Genomic DNA, 17,126 nt, shown 5'->3' with positions numbered 1-17,126 from the left:
CGCCCCGCCCCCTCGGCCCCGCCCACACCCCGCCTCCCACCCTCCAGGGCGTCGCCGACGCGATGACGTAACGCGTTGCGTGCTCTGTAGGCGACGCTGGAGAGCTGCGGGTTCTGTGGGTGGAGGTACGTGGCGTCTGCTCCCAGAACGGGAGGGAAAAGTGAGGTGCGAGGAAGAGGTGGGGGTCCCGGAGAAAGAGAGAGGCGGGTGAAGAGACCCAGAAGCCTGTCCTCCAGCTGCTGGGGTGCAGGGCGGTGCCCCGCACCCGCTCGGGCCTGATCTAACGGGGCCGGGCGGCTGGCGCGCAGCGACTGAACCGTGCGTTTCCTTTGGGGAGGCGGTGCCGGGGGACCAGGCGTAGGAGCTGAAGGGTTAGGTTGGCGTGCACGGGCTGGGTTTTTTTCTCCTTTTAGTTTAGATCCTTGGGAATGTCATGTATTTGGTGAATGAACACAAGTCTGAAGACCTTGTACCCTGTGGGGAGAGAACGGGGGAGCTACGGCTTAATCTCTTCAAAGGCTCTGTCTCAGCTGTAAAACGAGATGATTGGACTCAATATATCATTTTAAGGCCTCTTTCGGAGCTACCATCCTGTGATTTCTGCCTCCCAGGATCTTTTTTTTATTTTTTTTAAATCATACGCCTGGGTGGGAAAAGAAATCTTTCAACTAATGTTTTATTACTTTCTTAAAAATATATTTTTATTGATTTCAGAGTGGAAGGGAGAGGGAGAGAGAGATAGAAACATCAATGATGAGAGAGAATCATTGATTGGCTGCCTCCTGCACGCCCCCTACTGGCGATGGAGCCGGGACCCTTCAGTCCGCAGACCCACGCTCTGTCCACTGAGTCAAACCAACTAGGGCTCAACTAATGTTTTAAAAACTGGGTTGGACACACTGGTGTAGTTAAGCCGCTTGCTTTCATTAGGATTGACTGGTGGTAAAATTTGTTTGCAAGTAAGGTTTATACATTAATATTCCAGTAGGCTTGTAATTTTATTGAAAGGTCAGAATATCTGTTTGTTTTCTTAATGTTAGCTCTCTGTCTTCACAGACTTAAATGTTTACTCATATTCTGCCTCATTTCAGAGGTAAATTTCCAAAGTGTATTAATGTTGATGCTTTTGAATTGTATGTCACCATCTTACTTTTATTCGCATTTTTAAGGTCATCTGCTGCTTCTGACTGAGGAAAAGATGGTCAACGTCTTGAAAGGAGTGCTTATAGAATGGTTAGTAGCTTTGATCTTAATGAGCTTTTTAAATTTCTTTTTTCTTTTGTTTTAAGATCGGAATGAATCAAGTTTTTCACCTTCCTCGACTTCAGTTTTCTTACTTAGATAACAAATGGGACAGATTTTGTTGCTAAGTTTCTTCCTGGTGCCAGATTTCCATGTCTCTGTTGAACTGATGTAATTGGCATTATTTCCACCCAGTTTTGGTGGGAGGCAGCATATTTGTGGGTCTACCACATAACTAGCAACAGGCCAGGGGTCCCAGAGCGGCATGACCAGCGATCTGAAAGGTCAGGGAGTCTAAACTGAATGACCAGCGATATGCTAGGGGAGGAAAGGTTATCCTGAGAGTGAGGTCCTTATTTTCCCAGTTTTGCCCGTTGCTAGGCACCTGGGGCTTTCTGCCCGGGTGACCATCCTTGCTCTGCTCATGTCTGTCTAACTGCCTACCACAGAATTTCAAGGTCTGCAAAGTCTTCACCTCACAAACTATGGTCTTCCAAAAATGCAGGGGGAAAAGCTAAGCGAGCCAGTTGAAGGTTGCTTAAACTAGTCATACATTTCAAAGGAGAAAGGAGAAACCTCAATGGGCAGAGGCGCTCACGCCCTGCACCGGTCCATTCCGCAAAGCCAGCTAATGTGGGGCTCAGTTATCATGCAGCGCAGCTGGAAACCTGAACTGCTCAGTCTCCACTTGTTTGCTTGCCCCGCCAGTAATTCTGTCTCACCTGGGAATCCTGCTCTGCGAACACTCCACTGTCTGAAAATACTGTTACTGTATCTCTGTGCCCTTAATATGAGTCATAATATAGATAATGGTACTGTACATGATGGCAAGGCTGAGGGAGGAGCAAGTCCAAATCCCAGGACACTTCTTGCATTTATAGTAGCATTGCCCTATAGAAATAATATTGTGTGCCACATATGTAATCTTACATTTTCTAGTAGCTACATGAACAAGTAAAATGAAACAGGTGAAATTAATATTTTATTTAGCCCAGTATGCCTACAATATTTCAACATGGAGTAAGGCTTCAGAGTCTGTACTAAGTCTTCAAAATTGTGCTGTCTTTTTTCATATTAAAGCTTCAAAATTCAATGTGTATTTTATTTTACAGCATATTTCACAGACTCCAAATTTCAGGTGCTCAGTACTGACATGTGACTAGCAGGCTACCAATGCATAGTGCAGATTTAAAGTTTGGGTAGAGGAGACACCAACAAAAGCAGTTCAGAATGAAACAGCCAGTGAAGTTGGAGGGCGGTTAGGAATGTTTCATGTAGGTAAGTGGGCTGTGTCAGGTGGTGGAAAGAGTTGGAATAAGGTAACACACTGGAAGCCATTGTACATACGGGCACTGGGTTTTGTTTTTTGCCTTGCCAGCAGGTTCTCCCAGAGACAATGTAGAGGTAGACTAGCCCTGTATTCAGGCAAGATATTTCAGGCCCTGTACATTTCATAACAAATTGTCCCTTAAACTTTTATCTTTTTGAATTATTACAAATTATATTCCAGGTACAGACTTGAGAATTCAATCTCAAATTGACTGCTTTCCATTTTCTTTCAAAAAGTTTAATGGAGGCCATTGATATAAATTGCCTAACTAACCAGCCACTCTCTTAAGTCATCTCATTTGTCAGCAGTTTCCTAGTGATACCACTGGTGTTCAAGATGGTTGGTAGGAGAACACACATTTGGGGGCAGAAGGGAATTAGAACACAAAATTAGTTTTTATATGACAAGTTTAATTTATTTGAGAAAAAAATAAGCAGATCAAGATGACTGGTGATTTATACCAAGTGAAGTTAAGCTTAAAAGTTGATTTGAAAGTAATTTAAAGAAAACTGTTAAGTAATGTGTAATGCAAGTGTAACAAGAGATGGCTGAAGTAGCAAGGATAGCATGTGTAGGGGTTCAGAATGAGTCACCCCAAGATGTGCCTCTGGGATATGTAGAGTATTTTGAGTTAAAGGCAGTTGAGATCCTGCGGGCTCAAGAAAAACTTTTGTCCCCGCTTACTTACATAGAGGACTTTAAATTAGGGGCCTTGCCCATAATAAGAATTATCACCAGAAGTAACCTTTTCTGACCTATCTGTAGGGCAGGACAAACATCTAATTAGTGAACATCTGCTCCCTTCTGAAGCCTCAGGCACCCTACCTGATTCCTTCATTATGTTACCTATCTTTGTCAAGGACCCCCTTCTCTCTCCCATCCATCACTGGCTATTGTTGCCTTTCAGTCTCAGTGTCACTATCTGTCAGGAGACCCTCATTCTTATACCTTAGACCCTTTCTTGTTTCAATCCCCCAAAAGGCCACATACTTCCGTTGGCACCCCTCACTCCTCTTACATGCATTGTCTTATGGCTGTATCATCCGCTTTATTAATTCCATCTCCTCCCCATCCTTCCCACTTTGCCCTCTAGGACCTGAGAGAACAGCAGAATCCCCTGTACCCTCAGCCTCTTCTCTGAACTTTTCCTCTTCCTTTCCCCAGGCCCCTTTCCTTTAGGCTGTAACAAAACCTGCTTTCTCCTGAGGGCTCTGCTTCTCCCACAGCCCTGTCAAGTGTTGGGTTGTTTCTCTAATACCTCTTGTACCATTGGGTCAGGAAATGGGATAGGTATCTACCTTACTCCTCTTTGCCACTTCTAGAAATTCTCCTTCCTTCTTCCATAGTAACTCCTAGTTCTGAATCTCACCACCCACTTTGGGATAATCTACAAACACCCAAATCTTTCCTTGAGGGTTTTTCTTTGAAGACTACCGGTCACTCTCCAGGAGCTGTCCTATCAAGTTCTTAGTGATTTTGATGCCCATGTGATCAGTCCTTTCAATACCATGTCCTCTCAGTTCCCTGACCTCTCCCAGGAAGCTTATCCTCCACTCATTCACATAGAACTACATCTGTCCCTACTCCAAAATCTCCATTGTAGGCATCTAACTGACAACCCCCTCCTTTCCTGTTCACTCCCTCTAAGGCCCCATGTCTCTCTAATTTCCTCCACTCTACCAGATATACAGTCTGTTGATTCTCCCACCTTTTCATTGTCCTTCACCACCCCAACATCTCACTCTCCTCTTTTCCGAGCTTACGTTCCACAGCCCATGAAATCCTTGTTCCCTCAAAGACATATTCAACTCCCTTGCCTTTCTGTCACACTCACCAAATCTGTTAAAATTCAGCTCTTCGCCCTCTCTGACCCTTTACCTCCATAATTCTCAGTGGCTGGAGAAAAACATGCAAACATACTAATTAGTTTCACTTCAGATTTATGACTGATAAACTCGTATGGAGCCTGAATGCTAGCCAGCAAACCTACAACGTTTCCTAATGCACTTCTCCCACCCCTAGTAAAGCTGTTACAGGCAATTAACTCTAAGATTTCATCAGTTTTATAACTTACCGATATTTTAAGTACCTCTAAGAAAAACCTCTGCCAGTTATACTATAACATGCTCTTGATTATAAGACTTGTCCCAATTTTAAAGATGTTAAAATGTGAGGAAAGATGGTTCTTACAATGGATGAAGTATAGTATTTCATGCCTTCATTTTCTCATGTCTCAAACAACTTCCCTGTCCTCACTTCCAGCAGATCCCCTGCTTCCTGATTAAATGAGAAAATAAAATCAGAAGGGAATGTCCACTAGTCTTCACCACATGGATCTGTCTGTGCCCATTACTCTTTTCTACTTGGGAACTAGATCCCATCCCCTCTTGCCTATTTAAGAACACCTTTTCAGAAGTTCTCCTCTTTTCTCCTGCTTTATCAGCTTTTCTTTCTCCATTAGGTCATTTCCATCAGCATCACAAACATATCATTACCCTCCCCTCCCAGGTGAAAACTCGTGATTCCCACATCCCTAGCCAGCTCCCACTCTGTTTTCCTGCTCTTGGTACCAGAGTTCCCAGAAGGCCTTCTGTGTTCACTTTCTTTAATTTCTTTCTTTTCTGAAACCCACTTCAGTCAGGCTTTCTCCTCTATGATTCCACCAAAACTGCCCTTGCCAAGTCCAGCAACTCTGAATCCAGTAGTCAGTTCCCAGTCCTTGTCTTCCTATACCTGCTAACAACAGCATTTGGCCCAGTTGGTCACTTACTCTTCCTGGATAGCCTTTGTTCACTTGGCTTCCAGGCTCTTCATGCTTTCTTCCTACTTCAGTGTTCTTGTCTTTATTATAATTTTTTTTAAATATATTTTATTGATTTTTTACAGAGAGGAAGAGAGAGGGATAGAGAGTTAGAAACATCGATGAGAGAGAAACATCGATCAGCTGCCTCTTGCACACCCCCTACTGGGGATGTGCCCGCAACCAAGGTACTGGCCCTAGACCGGAATCGAACCTGGGACCCTTCAATCCGCAGGCCGACGCTCTATCCACTGAGCCAAACCGGTTTCGGCAGTGTTCTCGTCTTTATAATCTGCTTGGCTGCTCTGTCCTTTTTAACCTTTTGATGTTGTGTTGTCCAAGGCGTGGTCCTTGGACTCTTTTCTGTAGCTATACTCATCCCTTGTCATGGCTTTTATGAAAGAGACACAGTTCGGTAAATCCAAAAAATTATATCCCTTTTCCCCTTCTGATTATTCTATTCATTCCAAAATAAAGCCACAAATAAATAGAATTGAATTTCGATCTCTTCTTTGAGCTCAGCATTCACAAGATATTTTGTTAGAATTTTCTTTAAAGATTCTGAATGATAGTTCAGACTTATAAGCTTCAGAATTTTAAGGAAGGAGAAAATACTTGAGTACCAACTGCAGATCAAATACTATTCTTAGCATTTTTCTCCTATAATTTCTATAGCAATGCTGTTATGTAGGTTTACTTTGAGGCTTTGGGAGATTCAGTACATTTTAAGGTCACACAAGTAAGTGCTAAAGCCAGGGTTGAATCCAGATCTGACTCTAGCTGTGCACCCTGCTTTATAAAGTGACGATTTAACTGGTTTTGTAAACTAATGTGTCACTGGCAAGGTAGTGAAAAGCTATTGGCTTTTTAAATGTAATGGTTGTGGACAAGTAAGGAAATTCATTTTTAAAGTCAGTCAAGGAGGCTGTGATTCTAGGCTCTATTAACTACAAAGCTTTGAATATTCTTCACGTGTCAGTGACAAATTCTTTTCAAAATATTATTGGCCTCTTTCTCTTAAACTTACACTAACAGCTCTAAAATGAAGCTACATCTATAAATCATTAACACTTAAGGCAGAGTGGGAGTGAGAGTTTAGGATTTTTAACTTAACCTAAAAATTCTACGTGCTCAAAATTCTAACCACTCAGGTTCTGGTGTAAATTGACAATAAGGTTTCTCATCAGTATGTGTTTACCTCTACAGTGACCCTGCCATGAAGCAGTTTCTGCTGTACTTGGATGAGTCAAATGCCCTAGGGAAGAAGTTCATCATTCAAGACATTGATGACACGCATGTCTTCGTAATAGCAGAGTTGGTTAATGTCCTCCAGGAGCGAGTAGGTGAATTAATGGACCAAAATGCTTTTTCTCTTACCCAGAAGTGAAAATATGAGATATTAAAAGTAACAGATGCAAGAGACTCATCACTTAGTATCTTACGTGACAGGCGAGACTTAGAGCCTTGCTAAGAAGCATGCTGCGGGAAAGACCCGGGGATCATTTGTTCAGAAAAAAGCCCCTGAGCTGATATTCTTGTTCTGTTCTTTTGTGTGTGTGGTTTTCTTTTTTTTACTAGAATTAAAAAAACACACAAAACTTTAACATTTGGCTATAACTTGACTTTATATTGTCCTTTATTAAAATATAAATTGTTTGCCTACCTTTTCATCACAATTTAATACATTAGGAATATAATGGAATATGACTTTTAATTATCAGTCTAGCCTAGATGCTTATTTTTCTTGTTAATAATTGTGAGTTTTGTAGTTTGGGTGTGGTTAGTTTTGTTTCACCTAGAAACTTCAGAGAAATTCTTAATCCAAGCATGACATACATACAGAAAATGCACAAGTCATAAATGTACAAACCTCAGAATTTCCACAAACTGAACACACTTACGTAACCAACAAACAGATCAAGAAAGAGACGATTACCAACATCCCAAAAGCCCTTTCATAGAAACACCCAAGGGCCAACACTGTGCTGACTTTGAACAGCATAGTTTTGCTTATTTATTAACTTTTTACCGATGGAATCATGCAGCATGTATTCCTGTCTGGCCTCTGTTACTCAGCATTCTGTTTGTGAGAGTCATCTGCACTGTCGTGTGACCTTACACAGTTGACCTTGAATAATGGGTTTGAACTGTGCAAGTCCATTTATACGTGGATTTTTTTCAATAAATAATGTAAATGTATTCTCCATATGATTTTCTTAGTAACATTTTATTTTTTCTTACTTTATTGTAAGAAGACAGTACATAATACATACAACTTGCAAAATATGTTTTAATCAACTCTTTATGTTATTGGTAAGGCTTCCAGCCAAAGGAGGCTATTAATAAAGTTTTGGAAGAATCAAAAGTTATACATGGATTTTCGACTGCACAGAAGTTGGTGTCCTAACCACTCTGCTCACTCCGTGTATTCAAGGGCCAACTGTAGTTTTTTCATTCTCATAGCTATATAGTAGGTATTCCATTGTTTGCCTCAACCACATTCAAGATATTTTGGTTAATAAATAAATCAGTCCTAAAAATTTAATCAACTGTACATTCATTAAACCTCAATTTGATAAGCATACATCAGAAAATTTCATCATTAGTCAAGTGTTCATACTAATTTTTCTCTAGTGGCAGGATGTATACAACTTTATTGTATTTGAGAAAAGAAATGGAAGTACAGAATCTAATTGCAAATATGCTGGCATTAGTTACATTGATATTCTGTTATTCAGTTCCTTCAGTCCATCACTTATTCAAAAACTAATTATTAAGTACCTCCACGTCCTACCTGTAAAGGATACAGTTTTAAAAAGATGGATGAGGCATCTGTATCAGTAATGCTTTTAACTTGAAGAACACCAGTGAAGAGTTATTTAAGCAATGAAGAAGCTTAATTTCTAATGTAACAAGAAGTCTGGAGACATAGCTCCAGGTGTTCACCTGCTTCTGCTCTGCCATCCTAATCATACTGGCTTTTGGTTCCTGGCTTACTGCCTCATGATCACAAGTCATTGGCTGCCACTCCAAGGTATTATATTCACACCAGCAGCCCAAACAAGGGAAGGAAGGCTCCATTTGCCAGCAGAGAAAAAGAAAAACTTACCCCTGGTGTACCTCTCTTTTTATTGGGGTGAAAAATCTTTCCCAGAATCTTTCCACTTGTCTTTTCCTAGACGAAGAGGAATAAAATGAAAGTTAACTTAGATCAGTGCTTCTCAACCTTTAAAATCATCGGGAGTCTCTCCAGATTTCTTATGTGGATGCTGTTCAGTCCAGGTGGCACTTAGTCCCCTACGGTGAGTATGTGCTGCACTGTGACTTGCTTCAAAAGAGTCGGTTTAGACCAGGTGAAAGGAACTGTTCAGTGGAAAAACCTGGAAAAGACTACCTTAGCCAGGTGATCAGGGTTAACATCAGAAATAAGTCATGCTAAGAACATGTACCCCTAATATGATGCCATGAGAAGTGTACTTCACCTCTGTGGTTTTCTCCCTAAAAAACAATCATCCCAGTCTTACTGTGACCAACACAAATTTAAGGGAATTCTACCAAATACTGGGCCAGTGTTCCTCAAAACCACAAAGGTGATAAAAAACAAGGCAAGACTGAAAAACAGGATCAGAAGAGACTAAGGAGACGTGATGACTAAGTGTGAAGCGTATGCTGAATGGGATCTGGAAACGGGAAAGGCACACTAGGTGAAATCTAAGGAAATTTGTGTGAAGTCTGCAGTTTAGTTCATGTTCTGTCTGCTTTTGTATATCTTTGAAGATTTCCATTAAAAGTTTCTAAATGGGAATATTTTATTCTAGTACTAATAAACCTACATTTGTTTCAATAAAAAACTATAGCATGATAGTTAATACCATGAAATTTGGCATCGAGAATTTTGTGTTTGAATCTGTTTTATCGTTGAATAGTGATTTGGGGCAAGTTACTAAACTTTTCTAAATTTTGATATCATAAAAGAATGGCTGATAATTTTCAAAAATTATTGAATGACGTTTCAATGCCATGATTTATAAGAAATGTATATTTGGCCATTCACATAACCAAAATATATTTCTCATATACTGGTATATGTAGTCTTAGTCCACAGTTCCTGACTCAACTCCCCAAGCCCTTGGAATTTCCTAAGTGTTGAGAATTATAAAGGTGTCTTTTGTTATCTGAATGAGTTAACTTTTGGAAGCACATAAGGATGGGGGCTGGTTGCCAAGAGAGCCACTCATGTGATTAGAGGGTTGGAACTTTCATTCCTACTTTATACCAACCTCTGGGGAGGGGAGAGGGGCTGGAGGGTGAACCAATTGCCAATAGTCAGTGATTTAATCAATCATGCCTATATAATGAAGCCTCCATAAATACCCAAGAGGATGGGTTTGGGGAGCTTCCAGGTTGGTGAACACATGGAGGTTTGGAGAGTGGTGCACCTGGAGAAGGGTGGGAACTCCATGTCCTTTCCCACTACCTTGCCTTGTTCGTCTCTTCCATCTGGCTGTTCCTTAGTGATATCCTTTTATAATAGACTGGTGATCTCATTAAGTAAAATGTTTTTCTTCATTCTGTGACTCTCTCTAGCAAGTTAATAGAACCCAAGGAGAGGGGTTTATGGGAACCTCTGATTTATAGCCAGTCGGTCAGAAGTACAGGTGACAACCTGTGACTGGCATCTGAAGTGGAGGTGGGTGGCTGTGCAGTCCTGTAGGTCTGAGCCCAGAACCTGTGGAATCTGATGCTATCTCTGTGCGGACAGTTCAGAATTGGATTAAATTCTCAGGCACTCCTGGTATCTGAGAATTGCTTATTGATGTGGGCAACTCTTTCTACACACACTGAAATTGGGTCTCAGAACACCTAAGGAGACATTAGCCCACAGACTTAAGAAGTTAATAGGACTGCAGGACAGATGTAAAGAAAAGCCATACTTACGCACAATATAGTCAAAATGCTGAAACCAAAGATACAGAAAAATCTCTAAAAGCAGCCAGAGGAAAACAGAGACTCATCACATATTTCATGAAAAACAATGAAAGCCAGAAGACAACAGAAACACACCTTTAAATTGTTGCAAGTGAAAGAACAGTCAAATTAGAATTCTAAAAATATTCTTCAAGACTGAAGTCAAAACATTTCAGATAGAACAAGCTTGGAGACTTGTCATCAGCAGATCTGTATTACAAGAAATCCTAAAAGATGTTCTTCAGGCTGACGGGGAATTATACCAGAAGAAAGACCAGGTCTGCTGGGAAGAATGAGGAGCCCCAGAGAGACAGAGTAAGTAGATGGAAAGATATCAAAGACCTTAAAAATGTTTTCTTTCTTTTTTCCCTTCCTTTCCCTCCTGGCACAGAAATTCTGGCATTGGAGGAGGAGGGGCTGTGAGGGAGCATGCTACACAGAATACAGGAGCAGGATGCCCCAGGGTTCCAGAAGGGCCATGGCAGAGGGATAGGGACACCAGAGACAATCGTGGGATGCCCTGGTGGCTGAGGATGTGGGAGAAAGTGGGAAGGATGTCATGCAGAGGCTTTGGTGACAAAACAGCAGTGGAAGGAGGGTGCAGAGGTGGTAAGGGAGGTGTTGGAGAAGAGTGGGTGAGAAATTGGCTACATTGAGCAAATAAACTGGTTGAGCAAATCCTGTATCAGTGATGGCGAACCTATGACACGCGTAGCCATTTCTGATGACACGCGGCCGCATGCCGAGGATGAAACATTTGCTGCTCCTGAGGATGAAACATTTGCGAAATAATGTTTTTCCCTCAAAGTGACACACTACCTGAGTTATGCTCAGTTTTTTGGCGAAGTTTGACACACCAAGCTCAAAAGGTTGCCCATCACTGTCCTATATCATAAAAGCCTAATATGTAAATTGTCCCCTCTGGCGGTGGTTTGACTGGGAGTTCGGCCGCTCGCTATGACGTGTGCTAACCACCAGGGGGCGGCGCGAAACATGGCAGGCATCGGCAGTGCAGCGCTGGCAGCAGGCGGCAGCAGTGGAGGCATTGCCGGTCCCAATGGGCCCCTACGAGAGCTGGACCCCGGCGGGATGGTGGAGCAGGTGAGTGGGCAGCGCCCAGCCAAGGTGGGTGCGAGCAGGGGCTGATCGCCCTGAAGACGGCTGCCAGTGGTGGGGGGGTGGGGCCGCCACCCAGCTCTCAGGCGCTGAGGGAGAAAGGGCAAATAGCAATATTAAAATATTTTATTTCCCTTTCAATGTGCATGGATCCATGCACCAGGCTACTAGTAATTAAATATATTGAGGATATTAGGAGCCAAGTTTCTCATTGTCTGAAGACATTTACATGGAAAGGGGGAAGGCTGAAAAGGATACAGGAATGTTGTTGGAATTGGAAATATAACTCATGATAAATATGTAATTTTTATACAGATCTAGAAATTATTATAAATGTGCTCCTCCTCCTCCAATGCAATAATGTCCTCTGTCTCTTGAAAGGGCCTAGAAGCAATGACACCCTCATAACAAAAGCCCCAGATCTTGGTTTCTAAATGCTATTCTACACTAAAAAGAGTCCTTGGAGGAATAGCTGATTCCAGAGCTGGAGCCAAAGAAAGTATAAAGTGAGTAAGGATACGGACGATTTGATAACTCTGTCAATCCATTTGATATTTATAGAACACTTCCCCTGACAAAAGCAGAATTCTCCTTTTTAAGTGCATATGCAACAGTCACTGCTCTCAGAGTGTACGCTGGCTCATAAAACAAGAATTTCAAAGGATGGGAAGAAAAGAAAACATAAATTAGAAATGCCAGGGATGAAAGAGAGGATATCATTATAGATCCTACAGATTAAAAGCATAATAGAAAAATTACAAAGGACTTTATGCCAATTTGACAATTTAGATGAAATACATAAATTCCTTGAAAAAAATAAAATATATCAAAACCAACATAAGATAAAAGGTAAAGTTTAAAAATTGAACGTTTAATTTAAAAATATCACAAAACTGTAGGCCCAGCTGAAATTCAATCAAACATTTAAGGAAGAAATGTATACCCTTTTACACAAACTCTTTGAGAAAATAGTAAAGAACACTTCCCAACTCATTTTATGAGGCCTACATAACCCTGACACCAAACCTGGACAAATATTACAAGAAAAATTATCAACTAAATTCTATCATGAGAATAGACACAACAATCCTTACAAAACATCACCAAATGGAATCTAGCAATATACAACAAGGAGATATATATTTTTTTAATATCGGCAATATATAACAAGAATAATGTATCATAACCATTTGAGCAAGGTTATTTCAACATTCAAAAATCAATTGGTATGACTCACATTAATAGAATGAATACAGGAGAAAAGCCATATGATCATGAAATATATGCAGAAAAAAGGGTGTGACAAAATTTAACATTCATGATTTAAACAAAACTCCACAAACTAGAAAAATAGGGGAACTTCCTCAATCTAATAAGTGCACCTATTGAAAAAGCTACAATTAATATAGAATAGCAAAAAAGAAAAAAGAGCCCTAACCGGTTTGGCTCAGTGGATAGAGCATCGGCCTGCTGACTGCGGGGGTCCCAGGTTCGATTCTGGTCAAGGGCATGTACCTTGGTTGCGGACACATCCCCAGTAGGAGGTGTGCAGGAGGCGGATGATGGATGTTTCTCACTGATGTTTCTCACTTTCTATCCCTCTCCCTTCCTCTCTGTAAAAAATCAATAAAATATATATTTTAAAAAAAAGAATGTTTCCCCTTAGAACTGGGAACAAGGCAAGAATATCCACTTTACCATTTCTAATCATTATTATACTTCTAAAGTCCTAGCTAGTACAATAAGTCAAGAAAAAGAAATAACAGGCATGCATATTGTAAAAGAAAAACTATTGTATTCACAGACAACAAGATTGTGTATGTTGAAAACCTTATAAAATTTAAAAAGACAACAATTGAATTTAACAAAGTCATAGGATACATCAATAAAAGTCAATTTTTCTATACCAGCAATGAAAGGCTGAAAAATAAAATTTTAGAAATACCATTTACAATAACATTAAAGCTGCAAATACATAGGAAATAGATCTATTATGTACCTCAGTTTCCTCACCCATAAAATAAGATCAGAGCAGTTCCTTCCTCATATAGTTGTAGTTAGGGTTAAATGAATATTTTTAAACCAGGTAGGTCATAAGTAAATGTTAACCCAGATCTCAAAGTACATGCCAGTTATAAGATGAATGGAAGATATAATATGGATGTTTAAAAATTAGCACTTATGTGACATTTCCCCCCTGCCACAAAGAAGGAATTGGTGACCTATTGAGTATGCGACAGTGTTAGTAACATCTGTTAAAAATTTGAGTCTTGACCAGGAGTCTGATATCTTGTACTGAGTATGTTATTCCAGTAGGAGGAGCTCTGACCTAGAGTTTGAAATGACACTATTGTCTGCTTTGGGGATCCAGACCTTCCATGACCTAGAATTTGTCCTTCCTTTGCTCTCTGTGCAGTGTTTAGAGAAATAAAATGCTGCTACAAATTATATATAATTTTACTGAGAAGCAGTATATTGGAATAAATGAATTTGATTTAGATTTCAGACTTAATTTCTACCAGAGAAATAATGCATTTTCCTTGTATTGGCAAAAAATTAAAAAGGGTAATTTTTTACTTTATAAACATCCACACTTGGGGATTAAAAACAGTATCTTTACTTTATTTCTTCTTTTGAGACCACTGTATAGAAAGCTTTACAAAGGCTTTCCTGGCCTCAAATTTACCCTTAGGCTTCCAAACGCCCTCTACTATTAAACAAAAAGAGCCGCCTTCATCAGTAAGAGCTATTTTATTGTTCTACCTTCATATTTATTAAATTTAAAATATTTTCTTTTTTACTTGTTCTTAACCCATTTAGTCTTCAGAAGTGCTATTTTTGTTCTTACTGAGGTACTAGAGGTCCAGTGCACGAATTCATGCACAGGTGGGGTCCCTCAGGGTGGCCTGCAGGGATGGGCCCTAGCTTGTGCCCCCAGCCTCACAGCCCCGGAGCCCCGCCTGACACCCTGCCATGGCATGGCACTGCCCTCTCATCTGCTCCACTATCCCGCCTGCGGATGATCCATCGGGGCTGGGGGGGACCCCCCCGCCCAGCTCCCTCAGTGCCTGGGAACAGGGCGGCAGCCCCGCTTGCACCCACCTTGGCCTGGCATCGCTTGCTCACTTGCTCCACCATCCTGCCATGGTCCTGCTCTCATCAGGGCCCATCGGGGCTGGCAGTACCTCCACTGCCACCTGCTGCTGACACCCGCCATGTTCCATGCCACCCCCTGGTGGTCAGCGCACATCATAGCAAACGGTTGAACTCCTGATTGAACAATTTGCATATTGGGCTTTTGTTATATAGGATATTTGACCATGAAGAGTTGCATATATTTAAGGTATACAATTTGATGATTTGATATACATTGTGTGGTGCTAGCATTATGAGTTTTTACATTTTTGTCATTTATCTCATAGTTCCTCTTGAAAAGCTTAATTTAAATCACGTAAACGAAAGGGGACATGTCTCGCTAATTTCAGGTTGCTAGGCAACTAGTCTACTTCTCCATAGCATCTCTTCTATTGTTCAGAGATGTGGCAAGGTTAGCAGAAAGTATGTACTATTTAAGACATATACATACATATATATATATATATGCCATATACATTGAGTGGCCAGATTATTATGATCTCTGAACACATAATAATCTGGCCACTCAGTGTGTGTGTGTGTGTGTGTGTGTGTGTGTGTGTGTGTGTGTGTGTATATATATATATATATATATATATATATATATATATATATATGAGGCCTGGTGCATGAATTCGTGCATGGGTGGGGTCCAGCCAGCCTGGCAAGGGGGAAGGGACATGGGCGGTTGGCCGGCCTGCCTGCTGGTCAAACTCCTGGTCGAGGGGACAATTTGCATATTAGCCTTTTATTATATATGATATACACTGAGTGGCCAGATTATTATGCGTTCAGAGATCATAATAATCTGGCCACTCAGTGTATATATGTATATATTTAATAAAATCACATCTTAGAAAACTATTCAGTCTGTGGACTTTGTGTTATCTTATTTCTCCAAGCCAACTTCCTATTCCATTTTTCAATCTTTTGAAGATGAATAAAATTAATATTTAGAATTTTTCTTCAGAGAAATGAATGGATATCAATGTATATTTTCCTCCTCATCCTCTGAAATTTTTTGTATAAGATCTAAGTCTTTCTTAAATATAATATCAAAACCAAATATTTTTTACAATGTCATAGTAAATGGTATTCATTATCATCTCTGTATGTGTTTAGGTTTGCAAGCCCAGAATCCAGAAGCTGATTATTTCCTGCAGGGTACCTTGCCTATAATTATATGTACTTAATTTATGATTACTTTGGTGTATAATATGAAAACCATTTAAAAATATAGATTTTTCATCTCATATATTTTTTACTTCTTAAAATTATAACTTGAAAACCTAAAGATAGTTGTTAAAAGAGCCAACTATAGAATCCTTAACTTTATTAATCACTTTATTTAAAAGATCAGAGAATATCAAGACAAAACTAGTCCAAACACCTTTCCAAGCTGAACCTTCTTTATCCCATCTCACACACCTACCAAGTAGCTGCCAAATCTATTTATTCTTGAATACCTCCAGTTATCACTTTACTTTAAATATCCAGAAACAAGTACTAGTTAACATGTGAACTTTTTCCACAAATGTTTAGTGTTATTTTATTCCAAACCATTATAGCTTTCACACGAACGCTTGATTTATTCATTCATGGTTAAATGATTCATCCATCCATCATCCATCCAGATTTGTTACTTATTCATTCATCCAATTAGTCCTCACACATTTCATCACTACTTGCCACTGTTCTGGGCACTAGAGATGGAGATGTAATAGGAAACTATAGACTTAATAATTTTTCTCCTAAGGTCCAAGTTACCCATCTCTGCTACAATATCCCAAACTCAAATTATTTTGAGGAAGTCTACTTCAATGTAGGCAAATCATTGCTGGGACTTATTTCATCTATAGTCTGATTCTTAAATAGTACTCAAATACTTAAATCTTTCAGAGATTCTCTTCCTCTACCTTCCTCAACAAAAGTTACTTAGTATCTAATAAGTCATTTTCTTTGGAGCTTAATGCTTAAGTAGGTATAACTTGATATTTGTATCCATCGATCCTATTGGTCAACATCTGGGATGATTTTTCAGCTAGTAAGAGGAAAACCAACCTAAAATTGCTTCAGCAAGTTAACCTTGTTCTTCATGTTCACGTGGCTTAGTATAATGAAATATTCCTTGTGGTAGGTTGGTGCAAATATTCCAGACGATAGGGAAGCCAATTGTTGTTCCTCTCCACAACAATTTCATTGAAAAAGCTATAGAACTTTAGAGTTGGAAAGGATCCGGGACCAACATCCCTCCCCATTTTACAGCCTGAGGAATGAAGCTGGAGAGATGGGGTAATGTACCCAAACACATCGTCAGCAAGTGCTGGTCTGGATGAAACCCAGGCCTTGTGACCATGCCTGTTCTTCAGTTCTAGTTCTTCCACGTGGTAGCTAAAACAAAGACAAGCTATAACAAACAGGTTATATATAAATAACAGATAAGCCCAAAGTATTCGCGGTGTTTGATATTTGAGTGAAGGCTGTTTCATCGTATTATGCTTTAGCTCCAAGCCTGATAACCTAACCGTTCAGTCC

General features: G+C 40.2%; 1 protein-coding gene and 1 long non-coding RNA gene across 3 annotated transcripts in view; both read left to right on the top strand.

Annotated features, from left to right (window-relative positions):
- Positions 1 to 61: 61 nt before the first annotated feature.
- GTF2H5 (general transcription factor IIH subunit 5) lies at positions 62 to 6,976 on the top strand. 2 transcript variants are annotated; one of them, XM_079781048.1, is made up of 3 exons: positions 62 to 125; positions 1,170 to 1,233; positions 6,579 to 6,976. In XM_079781048.1, the coding sequence occupies exons 2-3, from the start codon at positions 1,199 to 1,201 to the stop codon at positions 6,757 to 6,759; spliced, it is 216 nt and encodes a 71-aa protein (XP_079637174.1). In that variant the 5' UTR covers positions 62 to 125; positions 1,170 to 1,198; the 3' UTR covers positions 6,760 to 6,976. The 2 variants fall into 2 exon arrangements, with proteins under 2 accessions (XP_079637174.1, XP_079637175.1); XM_079781049.1 differs by lacking the exon at positions 62 to 125 and adding an exon at positions 193 to 318.
- Positions 6,977 to 12,945: 5,969 nt separating this feature from the next.
- LOC307105335 overlaps positions 12,946 to 17,126 on the top strand; it is a 280,088-nt gene continuing 275,907 nt past the window's right edge. The window contains exon 1 of the long non-coding RNA XR_013814014.1: positions 12,946 to 12,993. This is a non-coding gene — a long non-coding RNA (uncharacterized lncRNA). The remainder of the gene's footprint in view (positions 12,994 to 17,126) is intronic.

Source organism: Cnephaeus nilssonii (assembly GCF_951640355.1).
Source record: "Cnephaeus nilssonii genome assembly, chromosome: 9".
NCBI classification, from domain to species: domain Eukaryota; kingdom Metazoa; phylum Chordata; class Mammalia; order Chiroptera; family Vespertilionidae; genus Cnephaeus; species Cnephaeus nilssonii.
The sequence above is the reverse complement of the archived record's forward strand: the minus strand, read 5'-3'. Positions and strand labels throughout refer to the sequence as shown.

Excerpts from the sequence above, each read along its gene's own strand:
- GTF2H5 (XM_079781048.1), top strand. The coding sequence starts at position 1,199 with ATGGTCAACGTCTTGAAAGGAGTGCTTATAGAATG. Across the intron at positions 1,234-6,578 it reads AAAGGAGTGCTTATAGAATG|TGACCCTGCCATGAAGCAGT; the intron begins GTTAGTAGCTTT and ends TTACCTCTACAG.